We start from the raw sequence: 22922 nt of genomic DNA, 5'->3' as shown, positions 1-22922 counted from the left end.
TAAGTTTTAATACATACATTTATTTGTTTAATCAAATGCACAAGCTGGCTATATTCATTGCAGACAGGAAAGAAATGTGTACATTTAGCTAGACACACCAAAGCTTTAACCCCAAGGGCGAACAGAGAGGATTAAAGACCAGCCGCTGCGTTAGATGGTGTAGCTACATTCCCCTGAGGAAAAGTGCTGTACTGTCAACTAGAAGTCAGAGGAACACACCTTGATCTTCATAAAGCTTTACAGCCCCTAAACGTGACTTTGGTTTGGTGGAGGTGGCTTCTCTACATTCACTTCTATTGCAGAAAAGATAAGACAGCAGCTAAGGCACAGAGTTCAGACAACAAACTCAATCCCGTCCCTCCTAAATAATGCGGAGGAGCGGAGCGGTCTGCTGAGCGTGTCTTGGTACGGGAAGTGAATTCGGGAAACCCAGCCTGGATTGAGTAAAGAAACAGTTTCATCCATTGCAGACTGACTCCAGAAATCCAGATGACACTGTTTCATTCCTTAGTAGAAAGTTGTATAGAATAGATACATTTGGTTGTCGCTTTGGAGGAAGGCATTTTTCTGTTTTATCTAAAAGACAGCTGGCTGAAACAAGAGGCTGAAAGTGAGTGAGAGAAAGTTTACTTCATTCTAAAATAGAATGAACTAAAGACTGGCTGACCAGAGGTGTCACCAGTGTGAGAGTGACTGCTCAAAATCTTTCTTTCTTTCGTTTTTAATGTCATTTTATGTATTTTTTCTGTTTTATGTGAAGCACATGGTGTTTGAAATTGTGCCTTGTGTATGAAATGTGCTGTATAAATAAAGTTTGCCTTGCCTTGCCTTGCCTTGGTGATATTATAGATCCATATATAGTAACGCAGGCAGAATATGTAGAATACAAGAGAAACACCTCAGTTCTATTAACAAAAAAAAATATTTGATGGAGATTTTTTTGCTCCAAAATCAATACAAGACAAAACAACAAAAAGGCATAAGCAGAATACACTGCAAATCATTTGAATTGGCACACTACAAAATAACATTTGCTGATAATAAAACAAATGCTTCCCTTTTTTTTAACACTACTGCAGCTAAAACGTACAAAAAGACACTTAAATACATATTTTATACACACACTAGTTCATTTCTGTGCATAAAGCAGTAAAAAGTGTTTGATAACATTGACACACATCGTGTGTCTGAATTTTAAAATCAGTCATATCTTTCCTTGTCAAATTTGAAAGAAAAAAAAAGTCCTTCCTACATATAAAAATTCCAGAAATGTGAGGGTTGAATCATCTTCACCTCTACAGAACATGAATGCACAAGGAGAAATGATGGTGCACTGATTAAATCTCAGCCAGGGGTATTTGACTAATCTAAACGACAAATTAGTGTTTCCTAACATAAAAAAATGGATGGACAGACACAGGAATCGGTTGCAGAGTCAGTACAAAAAAGGGAACAGAAGAGGTAGTTATGGTGTCTCTACAACCAGCCTATCTTTGTGTGTACCTGTGTGTGTGTGTGTGTGTGTGTGTGTGTGTGAACACTACGCCTATGAACATGCAGAAAGGAGAGCTTTTTTGGAAGCTGCTTGTCATAGCTTAGCGTGCTGTGCTCTGATAATACCCAAATAGGTTGTTCATACTTACCAGCAGTTTATCATTACATGCTTTCGATTCTCACTCATAGCTGCTACGCTGTTAGCACATACTGTTTCATCCATATACATCTGTAGCTTTTGTGGAGGGGATTACAGTAGAAACAGCACAATTAATATAAATGTTTGCTTCATTAGGCACGCTTCTGAAACAAAGCTGAGCTGTTCTTTGGTGTTAGCATGGATTGCGGTGATTATATCAAGTGTTTGAAAACTATACAACAGTCTTTCAAGTACCATGAAAACCATGTTGTGGCACAAAGGCCACGCCAGGTTGTGTGCATGCGTGTGCTTGTGAGTGAAATCTATGGCTTTTACTCATGCTAATTTGGCTCTTTGAGATAAACCAAAATAAATAAAATTTTAAAAAAAAACAGCAACACATGATGATGACACCCTCTCCCTAAATCCCACTGCAACGTGACAAGAACTCAACATCTAACTAAGAGTCATTACAAAACACAGGGGATCCTAGTTGCTCTGAGATTATATGGTTTGCGGTGAGCAAAATTCGCAACAGCAATGCAAAAAAAACACTGGAAATATCAAAACAAAATATATACTGATGACTACATTGCTGGTGCTCATTTTGAAGGCACGTACAAAAATAAATCCTACAGTTCCCACAATCCTTGGCTGTGTGTTGACGCTCTAGGCCTCCACAACGCCGTGGCCGTTGCTGTGGTGCTTGTAGCCGTTGGTCTCTGAGTGGTTGAGCGCCAGCGTCTCCTGGCCGGTTGCCCGCTTGTCCCTGGCCTCCCTCTCCCTCACCAGGTGCCTGCGGTGGTAGAACAGGTATCCCGGCAACAGGAAGCCAGCCAATGAGAAGATCAGCAGGCCCAGGTTGATCTGGAGGGAGAGTAGCACACAAGGTGAACTGATGATCAAACCAAATATACTGACCTTACATTACTAAGACTAGAAATAGACACTATGAATTAACATGACAACATTAATAACTGGACTTAAATGATTCTGCATTTTTGTCAACAAAAATGTGAAAATGCTGAGATTCATTTGGAGACCTGAAACAAAATCCAGAGTCCACCTGAATGCCTTAGTGCCTGTGTATGTCTATGTGTGTAAGTGTGTGCAGGTGTGCAGAGATGTGAGTGTGTCCTCACCCAGTAGGGGTCTCCTTCCAGCGGGCCGACCATGGCGATGAAGAGCGGCTGCTGCAGCAGAGCGAACACAGCGCTGATCATGGACTGCAGGCCGGTCAGGGTGCCAAAGTGGTTGGATGGGTAGCTGTGGAAGATGACACTTATTATCTCTGTTTCATAACAGAGACTGAAACCCCAATTACCGATGGTCACTACATTACTACACACAACTGAACTGATGGTTAGTACTGCTAAGAGGGTGGGCTCTTCTCAGCACTTTTGAACTACACATAGAAAAGTTTCCAGTGTTAATATGTGTTGATTGTTCACTCAGTTAACTGGAGTTGATAAATGTTGATTGCAGAGTTAATTCTGCACTCATAGAGCGGGTATGGCTCTGGGGCAGCTGTTCAAAACTATCTACGAGTGTTAAATTAACTCGTAAATTAACTTTTTTTTTTTACACTCTCAGAGTTAAACTAACCCTGAGGATTTTTCTGTGTACAGGACCACACACAGTGAAGGACACAGGAGGGGGAAAGGTTGCTATTTCTCAAGAAGACCGCATATAAATCCAGCATGAATAAATGCAACACTAAGGAAGCTTGTTCTGTAATTGCACAAGGTGACAAGGTGTGACAAGGTTACAGGGACGATACCCAATTATTTCTTGGATGCGGATGGAGTTGTAGAGATCTGTAGTTGATGTTTATTGGAGAACTTTAGTAATGCAGTACTCACACAGCAGCATAAAGGCCTCCGCAGCAGGAGTGGATGAAGCCTCGGACCATGGTGTGGAGGATGAAGGTCAGGATCTAACGCAGCAGCAAGAGGAAAGAAATGAGCAACAAATCAACACATCTGGCACTGTAAATTTCTTTGTTTCCTTGTTCTCTAGCTAACATACTCCTATCATGTGTGTTCATGCACTAGAAGTGTGTGTGCCCACCTGTAGAGGCAGGTTGTCTATGAGACAGCAGAACCCGAAGGCCAGCAGCAGCAGGTTGGTGAGGATGAAGGCCCTCATGGCGTTGGTCACCTTCTGGATCTTACGGTCTCTCTTGGGCACACTGGACTGTCTGATGGGAGAGAGACATTAGAGATATAACATTACCACTCCGCTACATCACCCCAATCACAATGACACATCACACATACGCATTTGCACTGCATTATGGGGAGAATTTAGTTTCATTGTTTTTGTTTACAGTTCATCATTTGACTATTCAGACAATTGACTATTCAGTTTTGGTTGAGTTTGCTTGTGTCAAGCGTCATGACTCTTTGCACTTACATTATTCTATTCCTCTGTTCGTGTTCTCTCCCTAATCCAGTCTTCCTCTGCCTCTTCCTCCCATATCCTCCCTCTTTACCTCCTTCCTTCAGTGCTTCCCTCCCCACCCTTTGTTCTCTATCTGCCAAACTTTCCTTCGGACCATTTTTCCCTCTCTCTCTCTCACTTCCTCTGCTTCCTTCTCTCGGACCATCCCCCGTTCTCTTACTTCTGCTCTGTGGCCAAGGCGGGGCTCCTCTCCTCTTCACACTCCTTCATCTTCCAGTCCATGATGTAGCCGATCAGAGGACAGGTCACCAGGCACAGCAGCTGCAGCGTGCCGAAGATGGACGAGTAGAAACTCACTGAGGGAGAGGGCAAACACACGTGGACTCTTAAACATTCACACTTATTTAGACTGATTAGTTTAGACACAAATATGCACAAAATCACATAACATACACACTTTCAAAGCCACATTGCTTTGTTACTCACCATTCTCCTCTGCCTCAATCACCAGCTCATCAGACGCTGGAAACGAAACAAAGAACAATACTCTGTCAGTAACTCTTCTATAGCTTTATTTTCTGAAGCAATACTAATCAAGATCACAACAACCCCGTGAGTAATGCCAGCATCTCATTTGACTGTGGCGACGGTTGGACACTCACGGTGCGGGTCGCCGTGGGTGACCATAAACTCCAGCATTTTGTTCATCGCGCCCATGAAGAAGATGATCCTCAACTGGGACATCCCCATGGTGACCAGACTCCACAGGAAGATGGGGGAGAAAACTGACCGACGGAAGGGAACGGCATCTGGGAAAGGAAGAGAGAGACAGAGAGACAGACAGAGAGAAGTTCACTTTTACCCAAAGACCTTTACAGTTATACAAGTGCATATATTTTTAGGACGTGTAGCCTGAGTAAGAACTAAACCCTGTCAGTATTGGTGTCAATAAACCCCAATTACCGATGCCCAACACATCAGCATAGACAACTGCACATAAGTGATGGTTTCTATATGCTGCACAGTAAAACTAATATGACTTATCACCAGAGGGGTGTGTTGAGTATATGTTGACTCACTGGGTGTGGCTTGGGCTTCAGCACCTGGAGGTAGTTTCTCTGTGGAGTGTCGGATGTCCCCGTTTTTCTGGCTCAGTCTCTCTCCCACCACCCTCTGCTCTCCTGCAGGCAGCTCCTGCAGTGTCAGGATCTTACTGTTACACACACACACAAGCACACACACACACACAGTGGGGATGGAGGGATGGAGCGAAGGAGAGAGGTTACAAAGTTGCAATTTAACTTGTGGTTGCTTTTGTTTTCAACATGGGCAATGATTCTTTGTCAGCAACACTTTTCTGATTTTGTGTCACTGGGGTGAGATGAAGCAAAAGACTGGCAGCTACGCTGACCTGTAGTCAACCTCGTCCGGCGTGGGGAAGCCCTCTACTGGCCAGTTAAGGAAACAGTTGCAAAAGACAAATGCGGCGAGACCCGTCCACATCCACATGATCACCTGGAAGGACACGCCTGCATCGTAGATCAGCTGAGAAAGAGAGAGAGGAGAGGAAGAGTTTGAATGCAAAGTAACAGTTTGCACCACACTGAGTCCCATGATTTGTAGGCAGGGCAGGCACTGGGCTCTCATGGCCTGCAGCTTCTCTGAAAGTCAATCAATTATTTGACCCTGCCTTCTAACTGCTATCCTCCTTGGATCTAGACCCAGAACCACATGAGAGCCAAAATTCATTTAAAACTGTCTGATCCCTTGTTGTCTCGTTCAGCTATGTAAAAGAAATCCAACCATGAGCTTTTATTCAAGAAAAACATTTCTTCTCCAAAAATCACTTATGGCACGGTAATGTATTAAGGGCATATTACTAATCCTGTGGTTATACGTTCACATACGTATTGAACAGAAGAATGCAGAGAGTGTCAATGTTATTGTTAATTTCTGATGATGCTACCTTGACTCCAGGGAAGGTGACGGCAGAGGAGGCGTAGGAGCCGATCATCAGAGACATGATGGTGGAGCTCAGGCTGCCAAACATGTTGGGGAGCTGCAAGGAGAAGAGGAAGGGAAGGAGACATAAGAAACAAATTATAAAAATAAACCCCAGACCTTCTGACATAGCAAACACAATGACAGTTAAGACACCAATCAAATAAGTTCACCAAAACCTCAGCAATGTGAAATACACTGAGTTTGTGTGAACAAATCAAAACTCTGGTTTAGTGGAGGTGCAATAAGTCATCTTGACCACCAGAGGGCAGACAGCTGCTGTGTGTGAACAGGACGCACAAGGCAGGGATAGTTGCAGAGCCTTCGTATTACGGAGCCCGGGAGTACACGGGAGTGGCCATCGGGAGAAAAATAATTGATGTCTTGGCCACGATATACTGTAACGTGCGCACGATACGCAATTCGAGCTCTCGTTTTCTTTTTTCGTGCGCACGAGATAGAATTCGTTCTCTCGATCTGGTTAAAATGAGCCCTCGTTTTGGTTTATTCGTGCGCACGAGATACAATTCGTTCCCTCGATTTCCTCTTTAAGTGCGCACAAATTGCCAAAACGTGCCCTCGAAATAGTGACATCGTGCTCTCGATATATAATACATCCGCTGTATTACATGCGAGTCAGTGCACATATTGGTGATTAAATGTGGCGCTGTCCTGGGTGTGTTGCAGCCACCTGATTGTGTTTACATGGCCTGAAGGTTAAGTGGCTAAATATGTTGCAATATCTGGGGGATATGCCTATTCAGTGTAAACAGACAATGGATATTAGCATACCAAATCCTTACTAGGCCTATCTGCAATACCTAAAAGGTACCTTTTAAGTTGCATTTTTCCTAAACTGCACAGTTTAACGAAATCAATGGAACGAATTGTATCTCGTGCACACGAATGGACTAAAACGTACGCACGTTACAGTAAATCGTGGACTCAATATAACTTTGAACGTATTGAACTGTTGCAGCCTGGGACCGACACAAAGTAACTCCAGTCTCACCCTGCAAACCAGACTCATTAAAAAAATATTAGTTTCCATGTCATGAGGGAACAAGAAACAAGGCCATGACCCATTTTGTGTCCTGACCAGCCCTGACCGTTCAGCCATAGTTTAAGCTATACTTAGACACACATCCAAGGTCTTTTTTTTTTCGATTTCCACTAATTCTTAGAGTTGGGATTAATGGTGTGGAAGCCGGTGTATAGTCAGCACTCAAGAGTAACTTCATTGAGCTTGGTGGACCCAGCACAGGGGGCATGCATGACCCGTCAAAGGGGACAGGGTAGCGGGCACCAGGCACTAAGCACATCATATATTAGGTCGACCTATTTACAGTAGTAAGGAGCTTAGCCAACATAACAATGACCTGTTGTGCATGCAGCACACTCAGTGTCCTTTGATTAGAGATTTAAATGGGTCAATCATGATTATAAAATCACATGGCGGGGATTTTAGGTGTGCTGCATGACAAGCTGACTATTCTCTCCCAACGCCACCCGTGGTTTTCCGAACTTCTGTCGCCGTCGACTAATCTCCCCCCCGGGTCAGGGTTCACCTAGTAGCGTCCCCCTTTCTTTTTTTCCACAGTTCTGTGCACTTTCCACACTCTTATACTGAGCTCACTGAGGCTGAAGAAGATGATGTTAGATGAAGCGTTGGGAAATGCAGGACAGTCTGACCCAAACAATATTCAGAACCATCTGTTTTTGTATTAAATAGTGTCTAGTTTAGCAATTTCTAAAAAGTCAATGAATCCTCAGCTTATCAATTAACGCATTCATGAATTTAAGGTTGATATAAGGTGGCTTTATGGAGGGGGTTGGGATGTGGGGTAATGAACATTTCTGTCAAACTTGTTAACATGCACTGTAAATGGAAAACATATAAAGATATTGCATTAAAATGTCTTGATTGTGGAATGGTATTTCAATGTGCAATGCTGTCTAAAACTCCACAGTCTTCTGATGTTATGTCGGTATGCTTTAAAACGTTGATGCTCTATAGGTGCTGGTGGGAAGCTATGAACGACAAATAACTCCCAAGAAAGGGTTTCCAGGAACTTCATTACCCCATACAGACATTCCTAGAGCTGCTTCGGGGTCGTCTCGTGCCGATCGAAACGTGAGGTGTAACACGGGGGTGAGAATTTATATGTGCATGCTTGTCCGTGACAGTAGATATTTGTAGTTGTGTATATGATAATGTATGTGTATGTGTGTGTGTGTCGGGTGGTCGCTGTATGTGTAAAGAAGGTGCTGACAGCTAGTGGCTCTGACTCTGGTGTGTGTGTTGCAGGGGTCAGCTCAGGGTCACGTTGGGTACGTCAAAGGGCAACACAACAGTAGGAACAGCGGGTAAATAGGAAAAAAAAAAAACGTTTTCTGTTCTGAGGAGAAGCTCGCCGCCTGAGCCAGAGGGAAAAACATCCCGAGAACACCCGTCCTCATTCAGCGGTTCTGAGAATCGAAGTATTTCGTGGCCCGTCCCTGGCTCTGAGATCTACAGCCTGGACTCTCCGGCTGCGGAGATGTCTGGAATTTAGGCGAGAGGGCCCTCTGAGCACACAGGAGTCTGCATCTCTTACTAATGTTAAAGCAAAGTTATTCCAGCCATGTGGGATGGCAGCTAGCTGATGTTTGCTTTCATGCGGTAACAGTGTAAGTCTCATGGTAGCAACATGTGTGTACAAGAGTGAGTGAATGAGATTTGTGTGTGAGAGAAAGACAGCGTACGAGTGAATGTGTGCATGTGCAGGTGTGTGTGTGTGTGTGTGTGTGTGCATGTGTCAGCAGCAGCGTGATTCCCACCACTGTGTTCCGGCAGTTCCCATAAAATGCGTATTTCACACATGGCCTTGCAGCACATGTCCTGCATGCCAACCCTGCCCAGTGGGAAGTGGAGAGAAACACGTGACGTTATGGAGGCACAGAGGGATCGTCCGGGGTCACACAGTCACACACAAGGGGGCTTTGGCCGTTCAATTGTCAGGACTAATCAACTATGGCTCCGCTCCTGGGGTTTCCACTCACTTGGCCATTGTGAGACTGCGGCATTAAGTTTGATTAAGGCCTAAATGAAGAAAATAAAAACTGACAAAATAGCAGCCTAATGAGCACAGAGATTTCAACACAACACTGAATCTGTGAAAGACAGAGGAGGTAGACTACAGGGAGAAGAAAAAGGAGAAAGAGAAAGAGGGAGACGAGGGTTATGAAGAAAGAGCAGGAGAAGGAGAGAGTCACGTTTTTGGGTTTGACTGATCTCTCCAAGCCACAGCTGCAGCTCTGCTCTCTGTGGAGTTCACAGCAGGAAACACTAAACCACAGCTGATTAGTACCGGCTTCTTCTCTCTACCTCATCTCTCTCCCTCCCTTTCTCTCTATCCCTTATATATAGAGTATAGATGTGTATCAAACACCTAACCCTCGTAGGTTTCGTACAACGCTCACCGACTGATCTATATAGGTCCAGTGTTGACTTATACTGTGTAATGCAACTAAGTGGTCTAAAGCCAACGCAGCTCCTCCTGCTGCCTCCGCTAACAACATGGCTGTTGATCACATGCCCTCTGTTTCAACCGTCATGAATGGAAAACCTCAAACCACAATGTGTGACTGTAACTCTCACTTTTGAGGTTTCTCAGTATTTCTGACTCATTCCTGTTCTTTCTCTGCATTTGTGACACACTCGTTGGGTCCCGTAACCTTTTCCACCAACCTTTTCTCTGGCACGCATTTCACACTCACTCTTCCTCAGCCACAGACCTTTCACTGTCGCAAACCCCTAAATTTAATATTTCAAGCATCTCTGTTAGTCATTCCTCCTTCCTCATATAGAGTGCTGATTCAGGCAGAGTCTGGCAGCCTTGATAACTCTGAACTAAGTCTCTCTCTGTGCTGGGCTGAGACTAAATCAGCGTTGGGAGGCATGTGACAGCTATTATAACTGTAAGGGGGAGCAGCTGAAAGCACTATTCCCATTGGTGTGTAAAGAGAAAGGCCCGTCCCGACAGCCAATACTGTCGAAGGCCAATTCCATGACTGCAAAACACTTGCAACACCAGAACACCTTCCCCATTCCCTCAATGTCAAGTCAGAACAGGTGAAACACAAACTCAGCCAAAGTCATGCATACTTAACATATCTGTGTAACTAATAGCACCGCAGAGTCAGTGTCAGGCTAACGCTCCAGAAAAGACAAATGATGTAAATGGACTGCATTTATATAGCGCTTTTTATCCAAAGCGCTTTACAACATGCCTACATTCACCCATTCATACACCAATGGCGGCAAGCTTCCACGCAGGGTGCTGGGGCAACTATCCGGAGCAATTTGGGGTTCAGTATCTTGCCCAAGGACACTTTGACACACGGAGTGGAGTCGTCGGGGATCGAACCACCGACCTTCTGATTAGTGGACGACCCGCTCTACCTCCTGAGCCACAGCCGCCCCAATGTGTGCCTCTGGCAAAGCTGTAGGACTGAAACAGGTGAGTATACAGGTGCATAACCTCTGAGTTAGGCCACCTTGTCCTCACATGAACCTGCAGGTCAAAACCACAAGGGTGTGTGACGTATATATACAACTACAAAGGAGAAAGGGAGTCCTGTATGGTCCTCCTTACACAAAAAGGTGGTCTGGCTGCTGGAGGAAAGGATGTAAGCCGCTGCTGTATATCATGCAGCGGCTCGGCACGAATCCAGACTGAGCTACCGACCAGCTGAAGAAAGACCTGGCTCGCTCCCACGTCTAAACCAAACCTTCTGAAACACAATGAGCCTTTCTTGCCAAGTTTTTTTTTCTTTCACTATTTGCCCTGGGTGAGTTGACTGAGCACGCTTTTTCAGCCAAGTCCTGCCTCGTACTAATTCAGTTACACACATTTAGATCGGGGTGACGCCCAGTACAGTCAGTTAACTACCCCTTTCTTTAAAGTTGGTTTAATGTCATGATACAGCATGCACACCTGTGTGTCCTTGTGCTGTGCTGACATCAACTCCTAAGAACAACAACATTGCGGAGGCCGGTTAATGCTGGTACACCCAACCCAATTAGAGAAGGAGAGAGAGAGAGAGAGAGAGAGAGAGAGAGAGAGAGAGAGGTCAGAGAGGGACAAAGAGGGGAGGAGGGTGGGAGTGTTGTTAGAGTACTCAAGTGTCTGTGTGCGTGATATTAATATTGTGCTTATGTGTGTTTAATAAGGAAGAAAGAGCACAGCGCGTATGTTTGCAAGAGATGTGTGTGTGTGTGTGTTACTGTTCAATCACGCTTTCCCTAAAAGGAAGCAGAATAAGGTTGTGTGGAAACAGATGTTTCCATGGTGCCATGTGCTGCGTGGTTTTTGCCAGTGCACTATGTCACTGAAGAGAAAGGGTGGAGTGATGGGAGGAAACTTACAGGTTCACATGCCTCGCTATGAACATGCATTCCTAAACGTTTTTTATATGCGAGTGCTAAAATATGTGTATTCACATTGCCAAGACTTGCCTGTGTGTGTGTGTGTGTGTGTGTGAAATACAGACAGAAAGCCTGATTCATGTGAAAGCGATGTTCCATGCATGTGTGCACACGCATACAAATATGCGTCATGATTTTTCCTGAGCAAGCAGAAAAAAAGGCATGAATTGTGCTTTGTGCTGTGTGTTGGAGGAATATTTTGACATTTTGAGTTTAAGTTGGTTACATTTTCCCCCAATGTTACACATGTCAAAACACTATCCATTTGGGGAAAAAGCATTACCTGAAGTTTATTATTCAATATCTATAAAATATAGACAATCCAGTCTAAAAAGTGCTATCATTCTGTCAACTAGGAACTTCATTTACCCGCTGTCCTTTAAAAACTAACATACTTTCTTACATTCTAACATTTTTTGCAAACAATCACCTTGTATGAATAGGTGTCACATTTTTCAAATGGCTGATATCTTATTTTGGAATTTTGCAAATGTTTGCTTTTCTTTCCCTTAATCAGCTTGTTAGCATTCCTCATTGAATCCAAGGGGCACAGCTGACTGTAAATGAGCAGAATATCCCTTTAACTTTAGATAGCCCACAGAGAGTCACAGACAGAGACAAAGATGGGTGCTTAGCTGTTCTGTTATCCAAAGCCACCGGTGGCACCACACAGGGGAGAGCTCACAAGATTTCCATGGGTCATTTGTCCATATTCAACTTTGACCTTCATTATTTCCACATCTGTTTCATGTTCATGTTCCTCTGTGTACATAACCATGCACACACATTTGTACATACACACGTGTGCACAGTCATGCAGAGTTGAAAAGGTTCTGCATTGATTTTCTTACGACTGCTGTGTAGGACAGAGAGAGAGAGGGGAGAAAAAGTACTGAGGGGAGAACAAGAAGAGGGAAGGGAGGAGGAAGGGAAGGAAGAAGGGGAAAGTAAGGAAGGAAGTAAGGGAACAGAAGAGGGAGAGTGGGATGAAGTATGGCCTTGTGTGTTTTAGTTAGAGGTGAGTGGGCAGAGCCGTGGGGAGGGTGTGTGGGGAGCCGGAGGCCGTTATTGGTGGAAACATAACTGGGAGACTTTCCATCTGGGGGAATCATGTGCGACTCAGAAGGAAACACTGTAACACACACACACACACACACACACACACACAGCCAACACAAAACACACTCCTAAATATCTGCCAGGACAGCGGGGCATGCAGCAGCAATAAAACCAACTCGATAATGTAGGTACCAGCTGACACATCACACGCAAAAAACATGCCTGACGCAAATGTACACAAACATAGCCAGACACAACACACACTGTTCCCTCAGCTGACACAAATAGAGGTCCGGACCACGCGGCATCACTCAGCTGCCAAAAACCTTCCGCTCGTCTGTTCCAGGAAAATAACCCGACATTAGTAGCTTCTCAGAATATGAATTGCATAAGCACAATAGAAAAATGTTCAACTGAGCTGGCAGAACGCAAAGGCAGCGTAGTTTCACATTCAGCCGGTGCCAAAATATTTCAGGTGTGACTCTTGTGGAAATTTGACTGACGCCCTTCGAAAATCTATGCTTTACTTTAACTGACCTCAAATACACCCAGGTTTTAATGAATGCTCTAATTGGTCGACAAGCAGCAGGGACAGTGTGGAGGAGAGAGAGGAGAGAGGCAGCTGAGAAGCCGCCTTGGTACCAACGTAGGCCGGGCTGAAGTGACAATAATGTGCTTGTTTGCAATTTTCTTTCTCTGGTTTGTGTGTGCGGGTCGGCAAATAAGACAAAGACAGAGAGAGAGGGAGAGAGAGAGAGAGAGAGAGACCTATTCAATTTGGCTTGGAATTTGACATTTGGCATTTAGAATATTTCATGATTTTTCCAGTAGGTGGGTTTGTTTTTCTTTTTCCGAAAAATAATTTACTTGCACCAATTGCACCGTGAACGTGAGATGCTTCTGCTTCTGGCAAGATAACCAACAAAATATGGGTGTTGCTAAGCATGTTGGCAGTGCAGCACCTTCTCAACATACTGAGAATTGGCTGAGCACAGAGAAAGGGGCACTAAAGCAGTTGGGAGAAATCAGATAACTATCAAAAATTGAAAAATTGAGGATCTTTTTGTGTCTCCTGCCAGTTCTGTGTCTCACCGTGAGGGAGGTGAAGGTTAGGCAGATGCCTCCGAAGCCGTTGAAGGACAGAGCCAGGAAGATGAGCGCTGACAGCACTGGAGAGAAGGAGAGGAGGACAGAGGAGTTAGATGGATGCATTTAGAGACTATAATAAGATGATAGGATTATGCTACTGATTGTGTGTGTGTATATTTGCAGATTTTAAAGAAACAAATATTGCAGTAATACCCAAACCAGCCTCCAAAACAAATATCCAGTACATTTGGCTCAATTCCACGTATGCTGTCATTTAGGTGGTTGAAAAATGTAACTATGAATAAATTAAAATAAATGTAAATAGCCAACAACACTTTTTTTCTTTACTTTCAACTAAATATCCCCAACTGAGCCCTTTTGACAATGAGCAATGTGTTGTAGAAGATAACTGAATAAACAAACCCTCTGCAGAATATCTCCATAAGAATAAGATGTCGCTCTATCAGGCTTTACCAGCTGGCTTTGTAAACCAATAGTAAAACAAAACCTCAGGCGGTGTGAATCCTGCTATCATTCAGCTTTGAGCGGGAAAATGAACAATAGCTCTAGAAAAACAGGTTTACTCATGTAGAGGAGAATTATTTGATAGCTCAACAATGTCCAGATACATTTACACAGGACAAGGATACTGAAGTATTCACGGTGTCATAAAAACAGATTTCTTATATGTCATATTTTGTAGCTGACTAGTTGATACCGGAGTGTTTTTTGACTGGCCAGTGTGTGTTTGTGTGTACCTACCACCAGGGTCGTAGGCAGACACTGACATCATGATGCAGGACAGACCGAAACACGAACTGCAAAGAAAAAATGACAAAGAAAATCAGGAGGAATTCAAACTATCACATGTCATATTATACCATCTTGCCCACATTCATAATCTATGTTGGTATAAACTTGCTCCAACAGGTTTGATTCGGTGCTTATGGTAGGAAGTCAAGTATAACAACTCCCAGAGGGCCAGAAACTCTAGGACAGTTCTCAAACTTTTTTGGCTTGAGACTCCTTAAAACGAAGCGATGCCTACTCCTACTACTAGGAACCATTTTGCCTTTTCAGTTTTATTTGGTTATCAGACGAGGCCTAGAGGCTGAAAACTATTCAGTATTTCACAAGAAAAATCTGAAAAATTACACACAGTAATACATTTGTATAGGAGAAATATGTTATTTTCCTATCCCGTAAATCATGTCGCGACCTCCTGGTGGGTCCCGACCCCCGGGCTGAGAACCACTGCTCTAGGGCAGTGGTTCTCAAAGTGGGGTCCGGGGACCCCCAGGGGTCCTTGAGGGGGTTCCAGGGGGTCCCCAGCAAAAAGGGGAATAATTCATTTTCACTATAATTCCATCCATAACATAATGTAATGTAAGTAACATAATGACAGAATGTATGACTATTTTGGTCATGGGTTTCATACACTTTCTGTAATAAATGCAAAAATCTTATTAGATGGGGGACCCTGGGACAAAATCTTATCAAATGGGGGTCCGTGGTCTAATTTGTGTCAGTTTAGGGGTCCTTGACGTGAAAAAGTTTGAGAACCACTGCTCTAGGGGACAACAGTTGGTGACTCATCAGTCTTCCTGTTTAAACATGTTTGAGTCAGACAACTCACATGTTGACAAGCGAAAGTTTGATGAGAAAACATTCAAATATTATTCAGTATGGCCTGTAGATGTGGATCAATAGACACACGTTAAACATTCTTTTCATGCATTAGTATATTTTGTTAAAATACAGCTGACAAAGTCTGCTGACATCAGTGAAATTGTGATGAAAAAAGAAGGAGCAACTGTTGGTGGTTGAACTGCCTGAATGTTACAACACATGCAACCACAGATAACTTCTCATCTCCATCTCTATTCTGCATCTTTTTCTCAGCTTTCATTTTGCCATCACACCTTCTGTTGTGATCGTGGCTGTCATGGCTATTCAGTGTCATAGATACTGAAACAGCAGCTCTTGTGCCTGTGTGAAAATGTGTGTCTTCAATGTGTGCACGTCTGCCGCCAATTTGCGCACCCGTTGTGCAAGAATTCCACTACGTGCATACTACGTGCCCCACCTACATTCATTCATTTCCCCACTGAGGAAACACAAAAGGAGTAATCTCTCTCCTCCCACTTTGGGAATGTGATCTATCTGCTTTTTTTTTACACACTACTCTCTAAGCTTTCCTCTTCTCAATGACTGATCCCTATGCAGGAATTAAGTACCGCCTTACAGTATCTAACTTTCATTCCCCCTTGTTGCACTTCTTACAGATGAAATTCATGGTATTCAAACCTCTTACCAGACAAGCAACAATCTTTGCCAATGCAAAGATGAAACACAAACTTCCCCTTCAAAAGAAATATGAGCTTTAGGAATTTGGGAGTTGTCTTGAAGTTAAAAAAAGACACACTACCACGTCATAATTAGTCATATTACCACAGGCATGTCCCCCTATACATCTATTCTATGTATTTATTGTTTACCTGCCCACCAGGCGGATTGGGCGTGGCCCGAACTTGTCCATCAGGATGCCGAGGGGCAGGGTGGTGGCGCTGAGCAAGAAAGAGCCAATGGTGAAGCCCAGATTCAGCATCTCTTCCTGGTCCACGCAGCTGAGCCACTCCTCCACCTCACCGCTGGAGGCGTTGCCCAGGGACACGACCACCGAGTCATTCTCTGCGAGGAGGGGGGGTGGGGGGGTTAGAATGGTGTGTGTGTGTGTGTGTGTGTGTGTGTGTTAGAGCTGCAGGGTTGATTTAATTTAAATTGTGATTTGAAGTGTTCTTGTAGCGTTCTAGTTGCACTGCATGCACAGCAGATGCTGACTCATTGACCAATTAGAGCTTGATACTGGACTGACTGGAAGAGCAGCACCCTCTCCCTGCTTTGTGCTATAAAGCAATCTCTAGAAAGCATTTTTCCGTCAATTTGGCCCCGGGTGCACACTACGGTGGCCGATGGGATACAAAAGAGAAATCGTTTGCATCGTTCAGAAATTAAGCAAACGATTGCTGCTGCATTTGCTTTCGTGGTTTGCATGTGTTTTTGAATTTGAATCATTTCTGAAATTGTAGCGTGTTTATCTTAATGCTTTGGGCCCTTGTACTGCTTTTGCACCTGTCGGCCACCGTAGCACCCAATGTAAAATGCAGTGTAGAGACAGGTAGAGGCTGCAAATCTTCTCTGTGACGGTCTGGTTTTGTTTAGTTTAGTTTAGTTTAATTACACTGATGTCACAAAATGCATGTGGTAATGATTCATTGATGTTAAAATGATACACGTAGCACCTTAAGTTGACTATTAGAGTTATTGAACTTCTGGCAGGGGGGGTTCGGGGGTTGCAATGTGTATTTGAGTTTCAAATTATGGCCCTACCCATCTACATGAACACATACACTTCAAAACTGATGCTAGCAAAAACGCAGAGTACAACATGGTATAATATGAAGCGATGTGTTGAGTTTCATATGGTCATTCCAACTATAGAATGTCCTAAAAAAGATAACTGCACATTTGTGACTCTTTTTTTGAAACTTTCTAGTGTGAAGAGAGTTGGCGTAGAGCCGCTGGTTTTACCTGAGCACAGGTGGGAGTAGAAGCCCTCCCTCTTGAGCATGATGAGCAGCGAGCCCCAGCCCAGTAGCACGGCGGAGCACAGCAGGTTCTCTATCACCGCCGTCACCGCCATCCACCAGCGCCTCCTGTAGGCCTGGAGGAGAGAGGGCGCCATCGCTGCTCTGCAGGGGAGGAGGCACGAGGAGGGGGAGGAGGGGCAGCGGAAGAGAGAGAGGGAAAAAAATAATTAAAATGATAGAATTAAGTTTCAGTAAAGGCACTGGATGGCAATGACTTGACAGCAGAGAAAAAGTTTAAATTCACATTTAAGATTAACAGCTATTAAGGTTTTCAGAATAAAGGTTCCCAAACTTTATAATGGCAAGATATTTATTTTCTGATTTTATTCAGTCCAAAAATGAATAACTTTCTTTAGGAAGTTGTATCAATGAGAAATAAAAACTTAGCAATTCTCAGACATTGTACCACAAAAAAACGTGATATTTCAGTTATTGTTCAGTTTAGTTTAGGGACCTAATGGAGTCCCCCCAAAAGCCCCTGGGGGTCAGCATTTTTGAGGAGCGCTGCTTTACAGTAATAACAGCCTGTAGGCCGAGACAAGACACTTTCTCACCGGGACAGTTTCCCCAGTCACCGCTCACGTGGCCAGTCATTGTTTTGTAAATCCCAGTTGGGTACCTGACACCTCTCACTGAAATGTCCTCAGCAATCCCCCCATCACTTTTTGTCTGCTCTGCCATTGTCCTGTCAACAGGGCAGCTATTTCACCCTTGATTTTGACCACAGTAAAATAATAAGAGGTCTGCTTTTGTTCTGCAAATAGGGAAAATGTCTTAAACTGGTCAGATTTCAATCGGAAAGCAGTGGGGAGCTGGAACCAAGGAGGAGGGAAGTCTGTCAACAGCGTGTAAGCACAGTGTGCCTATTCTTGTGTCTTACTGGGATTAATAGATCAAAACTGAAAGGTGACGCAGTTTGTTTTTACATGGCAGAAACAACATACACACACACACACATACGCACACACAGAACAGGGAACTGTAACCTCTGACCTGGCTGACCGGCAGCAGCAAATAGGCTTAGGCCAGTCATGACCAAGTTGAAAGTAATGCCTGCTTCTTTTTTTCTTTACATATTACAATCAGCAACACACAAACACACACACACACACATACATACACACAAAACAGGTCACCATAACCTGTGACACGAATGAACAACAACAAACATATTCCAGTCATGACCACCCTGACAAGAGCACACACACACAGACACACACATACACACACACATCTGGAAAACATCTAAACAAGATCCAAAAGAAAGATCCAAATATAGCCAGCCTTTCCATTTGGGAGTGAATCAGAAAGAAGAGCAGAGGGAGAAAAGCCTCAGCCGGTTGATTTCAAGAGGGGAGGAGGCTGGAGTCAAGGCCTCCAACAGGAAACCCTTTCAATGGCTCTTTATGAAGGCATCCTCTCGAGTGTGTGTGTGTGTGTGTGTGTGTGTGTGTGTGTGTGTGTGCGAGAAAGAGAGAGGATCTAATGGGAGAGATTTGGCAGGGTCCGTGTGTGTGCGCCCGTGTTTCTGTGCGTATGTGCTCATGAGGCGTGTGTGTAATGTGATTAGCCATAGCCCAATGAACTCCCTTTGTGCTGGAAAGAGCATTTGAAGAGAGGAGGGGTGGGGGGGGTTCTTTGTAACTGACACCCCATGCTGGAAACCCATTCAGCGCGCACACGACTCCCTCGGCTCTCGACAATGGACGACAGAGCTGAAGGCGCTCATCCACTCAACCCTGTAAATTTATATCCCACCAATTAGGCTATTCATTATCACAGAAATATATAAGCAGACAGTAAAAAGGCTAATGTCAATATTGACACGTATGATTTCATTTTGATCATCCTCTGTCGTTGAAAATAGTCAAAATGTTGATACAAGATGTAAAAAATGCAGTACATTTCTTAGTGATACTGATTAAAAATCGTGCTCCCACTATCTGGCAAAATAATCAGAATGATCATTTTAGTCATAATCATGCTATCCTACTGTCAGGATCACTATTTTGCTTGAATTAATGATGAATTATGCTGCTTGTCTTTGGATTTATAGAAATCGATACTGTGAATTCAGACAAAATGCAAAAGATGGATGTCTGCATTCTGATGAAAATGTGCTGGTAAGACTGTGTAGCTCTGACTCAGCTTTCAAACCGCAGGTGTGAATCCCTCTTTGTGGGCTGAAGTCCAGCTCCTGGCTGTGGCATTTTGTGAACTGCAGGGCTTCGCAAAGTATGATTCATTTATGGGTAAACACAGCAGAACGGGCAGAAAGACAGAACAGTCTTTCCACCAGGAGCAGACACACACACACCATTAACTAGGCCTAAGTATAGAGGCTATTGTCACATGGATTGGATTTACTGTGCTGTGGCCGCTGCTGCAGTATCAAGACACACAATAAACACAAGGCATATAGAGATCATCGCTGCACTCAGGTCAGCAGACACTGTTGTTGAAACCATGGTATCGGTTGCTGCTTGGTGTGTGTAGTAGTAACCTAGTTGAGTAATATGATATGACCATGTGGAATGATGCAAGACACACAAGTCACACAAGTTTAAGATTAAACTCCAGTCTTGTCTCTGTGTTGCCCCCCTCCTCTTCTGCTTATCACACATTCTTTCTCTCTCTCTCTCTCTCTCTCTCTCTCTATTTCCCGCCTAGTTCCTCCTGCTTATCATCGCAGCCTTTCCTTTCATTTAAATACTCTGTTTGGCTAGAGGGAGTGGAGCGGGAAGCAGCTTACTGGAGCTTTATGGGAATTTACATGAAAGTCTCATGCTTGTAGTGACAGTTCACCCGCTGCTGCACCATTATATGAGGTGACATTCACACATATCCTCATTCCACCCTCATCTTTTTAGGGTTATATTTGTCCGTCCACATCCACACTGAGCTGCCATGGGCTTCATTAAGTGTGTGCTGGTGACGCAGGGGAGGTCAACGCACAACACAGAGTCGCAAACAAGTAAGAACACGAAGAGGAAAGGTCTTTCATGGTTAGCAGGCAGCTGTGAGCCCCCGTCATAACACTGTGAAGTGTGTGTTTGCATGAGTGGGAGAGGGAGAGAACAGGTGAAGCCCACACTGGGAGAGAGAGGAGGGAGAGAGACACCATATAAGGGAGCTGCTTCCTGAACTAATACCTGGGCTGCATGATGCAATGTTGCCATAACTGACGTTATAATAGGGAACCTTGGGGGTGTGTGTGTGTGGGTGTGTGGGTGTGTGTGTGTGTGTGGGGGGGGGGGGGCTATTATACGTTTTGGCCTATTACATGATTATAACAACCCACTCTGGTGTTTTATTAAGATTTGACATAGGCTAAGTACACTAAGACTTACTCATCACGTGTCCTGCTCTCTTTCCATCTCTTTTATGTCTTTCTCTAGCTCCCATTCCTACTCTTTTTTCCCCGCGGGGATGTTTCTGACCTTGACCGGCCGTGTTTATCAACCTCTACAGGACATAAAGGACGCCGGGCAAACTCTTTATCCTCACAAGTTTTCAAACAAATAAACGACTCGCCGTAGGAGCCTCTGTTCCCCGAGGAGTCCAAAAACGCAACCTGGCTGGCTGACAGCTGTCTCTCCACGGGCATGACCTCAGCCGCTCTCCGGTTACCGTCACCGTGGGGTGGCCGTTGTTGGGGAGAGCCCGGAGGAAGTCTGGTGCTGCGTTCAAATGCTGTCTGAAATATCGTCTTTACAAATCTCGCGCACATTAATAACGTGGTAATACAGCTAAAGTTTTCTGTGATACAAGATCTTCCTAGATGTGACATTCAGGGGATGGAAAAGGAGATTTATAGGACGACAAATAAATTAATTAAAGCATCGATTCTGTGCACTGATGCGCATTTTGTCATCATCATTACGTTGCTGCGGCTGCAGCATGAAGTGTCTCTGAGCTGCTTGATGTCTTAAAATAGCCTACAACAAGAACAACCAAAAACTAACTTTTGTTAGAGGTTCTGCGGTATGTGTAATTTAGGTTCAATAGCGGTTGAATGCTGGCACCCTCTGATGTCGGAGCTTAAGAGGAGTCCGTGAAGGCAGCATACGTCTTCATCGTGCTGACCTGAACCTATCTGCGGCCACTGCTGCTGACCAGAACACCAGTTATACGCGGCTGGTTAAATTTGAATTAAATTAAAACAATAGCATGTGTTGCCTATTCTGCTCACTTAGAACAAAATGGCCACTGTCACAGCATTTCGCACAGCAGGACAAGGGCACAGTAAGAGGCAGGCGGGCTACAGTCTGCTGTAAAGGCTGGACAGGCGAGTGGTCACTTCCGAAACAGCCCCTCCAGCCTCCAGGCCACTTGAGGTTAGCTTACTCGAGTAATTAGCTGCTATTTGTTGTTTCTACGAACCCCTTCTCCCTCTGTGATAACACACTCATTTAAAACATTCTCCTTACACATTAATAAAATACGCCAGGGTTTAAAACGACCTGGATGCAGCTGAATGTCTTTGGTAAGTAACCTAAAAGTATACAGATTCCCAGTTTCATGCCACGTGTGAGTTATCTCAAGCCGGTTAGTCCAACTTGGCGCTCTCCTCCACATGATAACGCTATCTTATGTCATTACAGTTAATACTACACTTAACGTTAACGTACAATAGCACAAATATGTGACGTTTCAAGATAAAAAGTTGACTTACTTCAGCTTTATGTCTTCTCAGAAAAGAAATTGTTGTGGGGATGATTTCTTTTGTAAGCTTTTGTTTGTTCACTAAGTAAAAAGAAGATGAATAAAAACTACTTTCACAGCTGGTTGTTGGCTTTCTGGATTAGCAGCCAGTGAAAGCCTGAACCCTAAAACTGCTGCGGTTTTCTGCTTCTAGGAGGCTCTTTCTTGTTGAGGTTTCGTGTTAGTCACTATGTGACTCCACACTTCTTTCTCTCTCTAGTTTCATTACAAACTCCCCCTCTCCTCCTAAATTGACTTAATCCCCTCCCTCTTCACAGAGGGGTGGAGAGTAACTGCAAGGCCTTCAACCACTAGACTGCCTTTACTCAAGCTCTCTAGTAAGTATGCACTGTTTCATAGTAGCCCACTTGCCTATTTTACAAAAGCTTTGTCTTTTCCGCCACCACATTTAATGAAAATGTCCTTCCACTCCACCACGTTCAGTTTGCCTCCAGTTGGTAACTTTTAAAAACGATTTGCATTCAAAATGTGGTGATACAAAATCAACTTTAAACCAACTTTCAAGCCTGGCAACCAAGTCACCAATCATCAATTCATTTTCTTTCTGACGTCGCTGCATCAAAAACGGACGCCTCTTCCAGACCATTATGTTTTTCATTTATTAGCCACAACTTAATTACTTTTATTTAAGTCAAATTTTAAGGGACATTGCCACAATATTATATTATTCTATTATTACTCAGGCAGTAATACTATAATATACAGTATATTATTGCTGGTACTAGGGCTGGGCGATATATCAATATTATATCGATATCGTGATATGAGACTAGATATCGTCTTAGATTTTGGATATCGTAATATCGTGATATGGCATAAGTGTTGTCTTTTCCTGGTTTTAAAGGCTGCATTACAATAAAGTGATGTAATTTTCTGAACTTACCAGACTGTT

General features: G+C 43.9%; 1 protein-coding gene across 1 annotated transcript; it reads right to left on the bottom strand.

Annotated features, from left to right (window-relative positions):
• Positions 1-4: 4 nt before the first annotated feature.
• Positions 5-22218, bottom strand: slc43a1a (solute carrier family 43 member 1a). Its single transcript, XM_071545005.1, has 15 exons — positions 21981-22218; positions 17247-17407; positions 16154-16346; positions 14418-14473; positions 13659-13735; positions 6003-6095; positions 5448-5581; positions 5116-5249; positions 4699-4845; positions 4523-4558; positions 4257-4392; positions 3704-3833; positions 3496-3569; positions 2776-2899; positions 5-2500 (listed from the first exon to the last, which is right to left on the bottom strand). Exons 2-15 carry the CDS (start codon positions 17398-17400, stop codon positions 2303-2305), a joined length of 1686 nt encoding a protein of 561 aa, XP_071401106.1. The 5' UTR covers positions 17401-17407; positions 21981-22218; the 3' UTR covers positions 5-2302.
• Positions 22219-22922: the final 704 nt, after the last annotated feature.

This window comes from Centroberyx affinis, unplaced genomic scaffold (assembly GCF_046629955.1).
Source record: "Centroberyx affinis isolate AG114_WGS23_722 - 3 ecotype Tasmania unplaced genomic scaffold, CSIRO-AGI_Caff_v1 ptg004751l_1, whole genome shotgun sequence".
NCBI classification, from domain to species: domain Eukaryota; kingdom Metazoa; phylum Chordata; class Actinopteri; order Beryciformes; family Berycidae; genus Centroberyx; species Centroberyx affinis.
Note: the sequence above shows the minus strand (reverse complement) of the source record. Positions and strands in the feature narration are given on the sequence as shown.

Coding starts and splice junctions, on each gene's coding strand:
- slc43a1a (XM_071545005.1), bottom strand. CDS start 17,400: ATGGCGCCCTCTCTCCTCCAGGCCTACAGGAGGCGCTGGTGGATGGCG. Junction 13,736..14,417: donor GTCTGCCTACGACCCTGGTG/GTAGGTACACAC, acceptor CCTTCTCTCCAG/TGCTGTCAGCGCTCATCTTC. Junction 4,846..5,115: donor TGAAGCCCAAGCCACACCCA/GTGAGTCAACAT, acceptor TTCCTTTCCCAG/ATGCCGTTCCCTTCCGTCGG.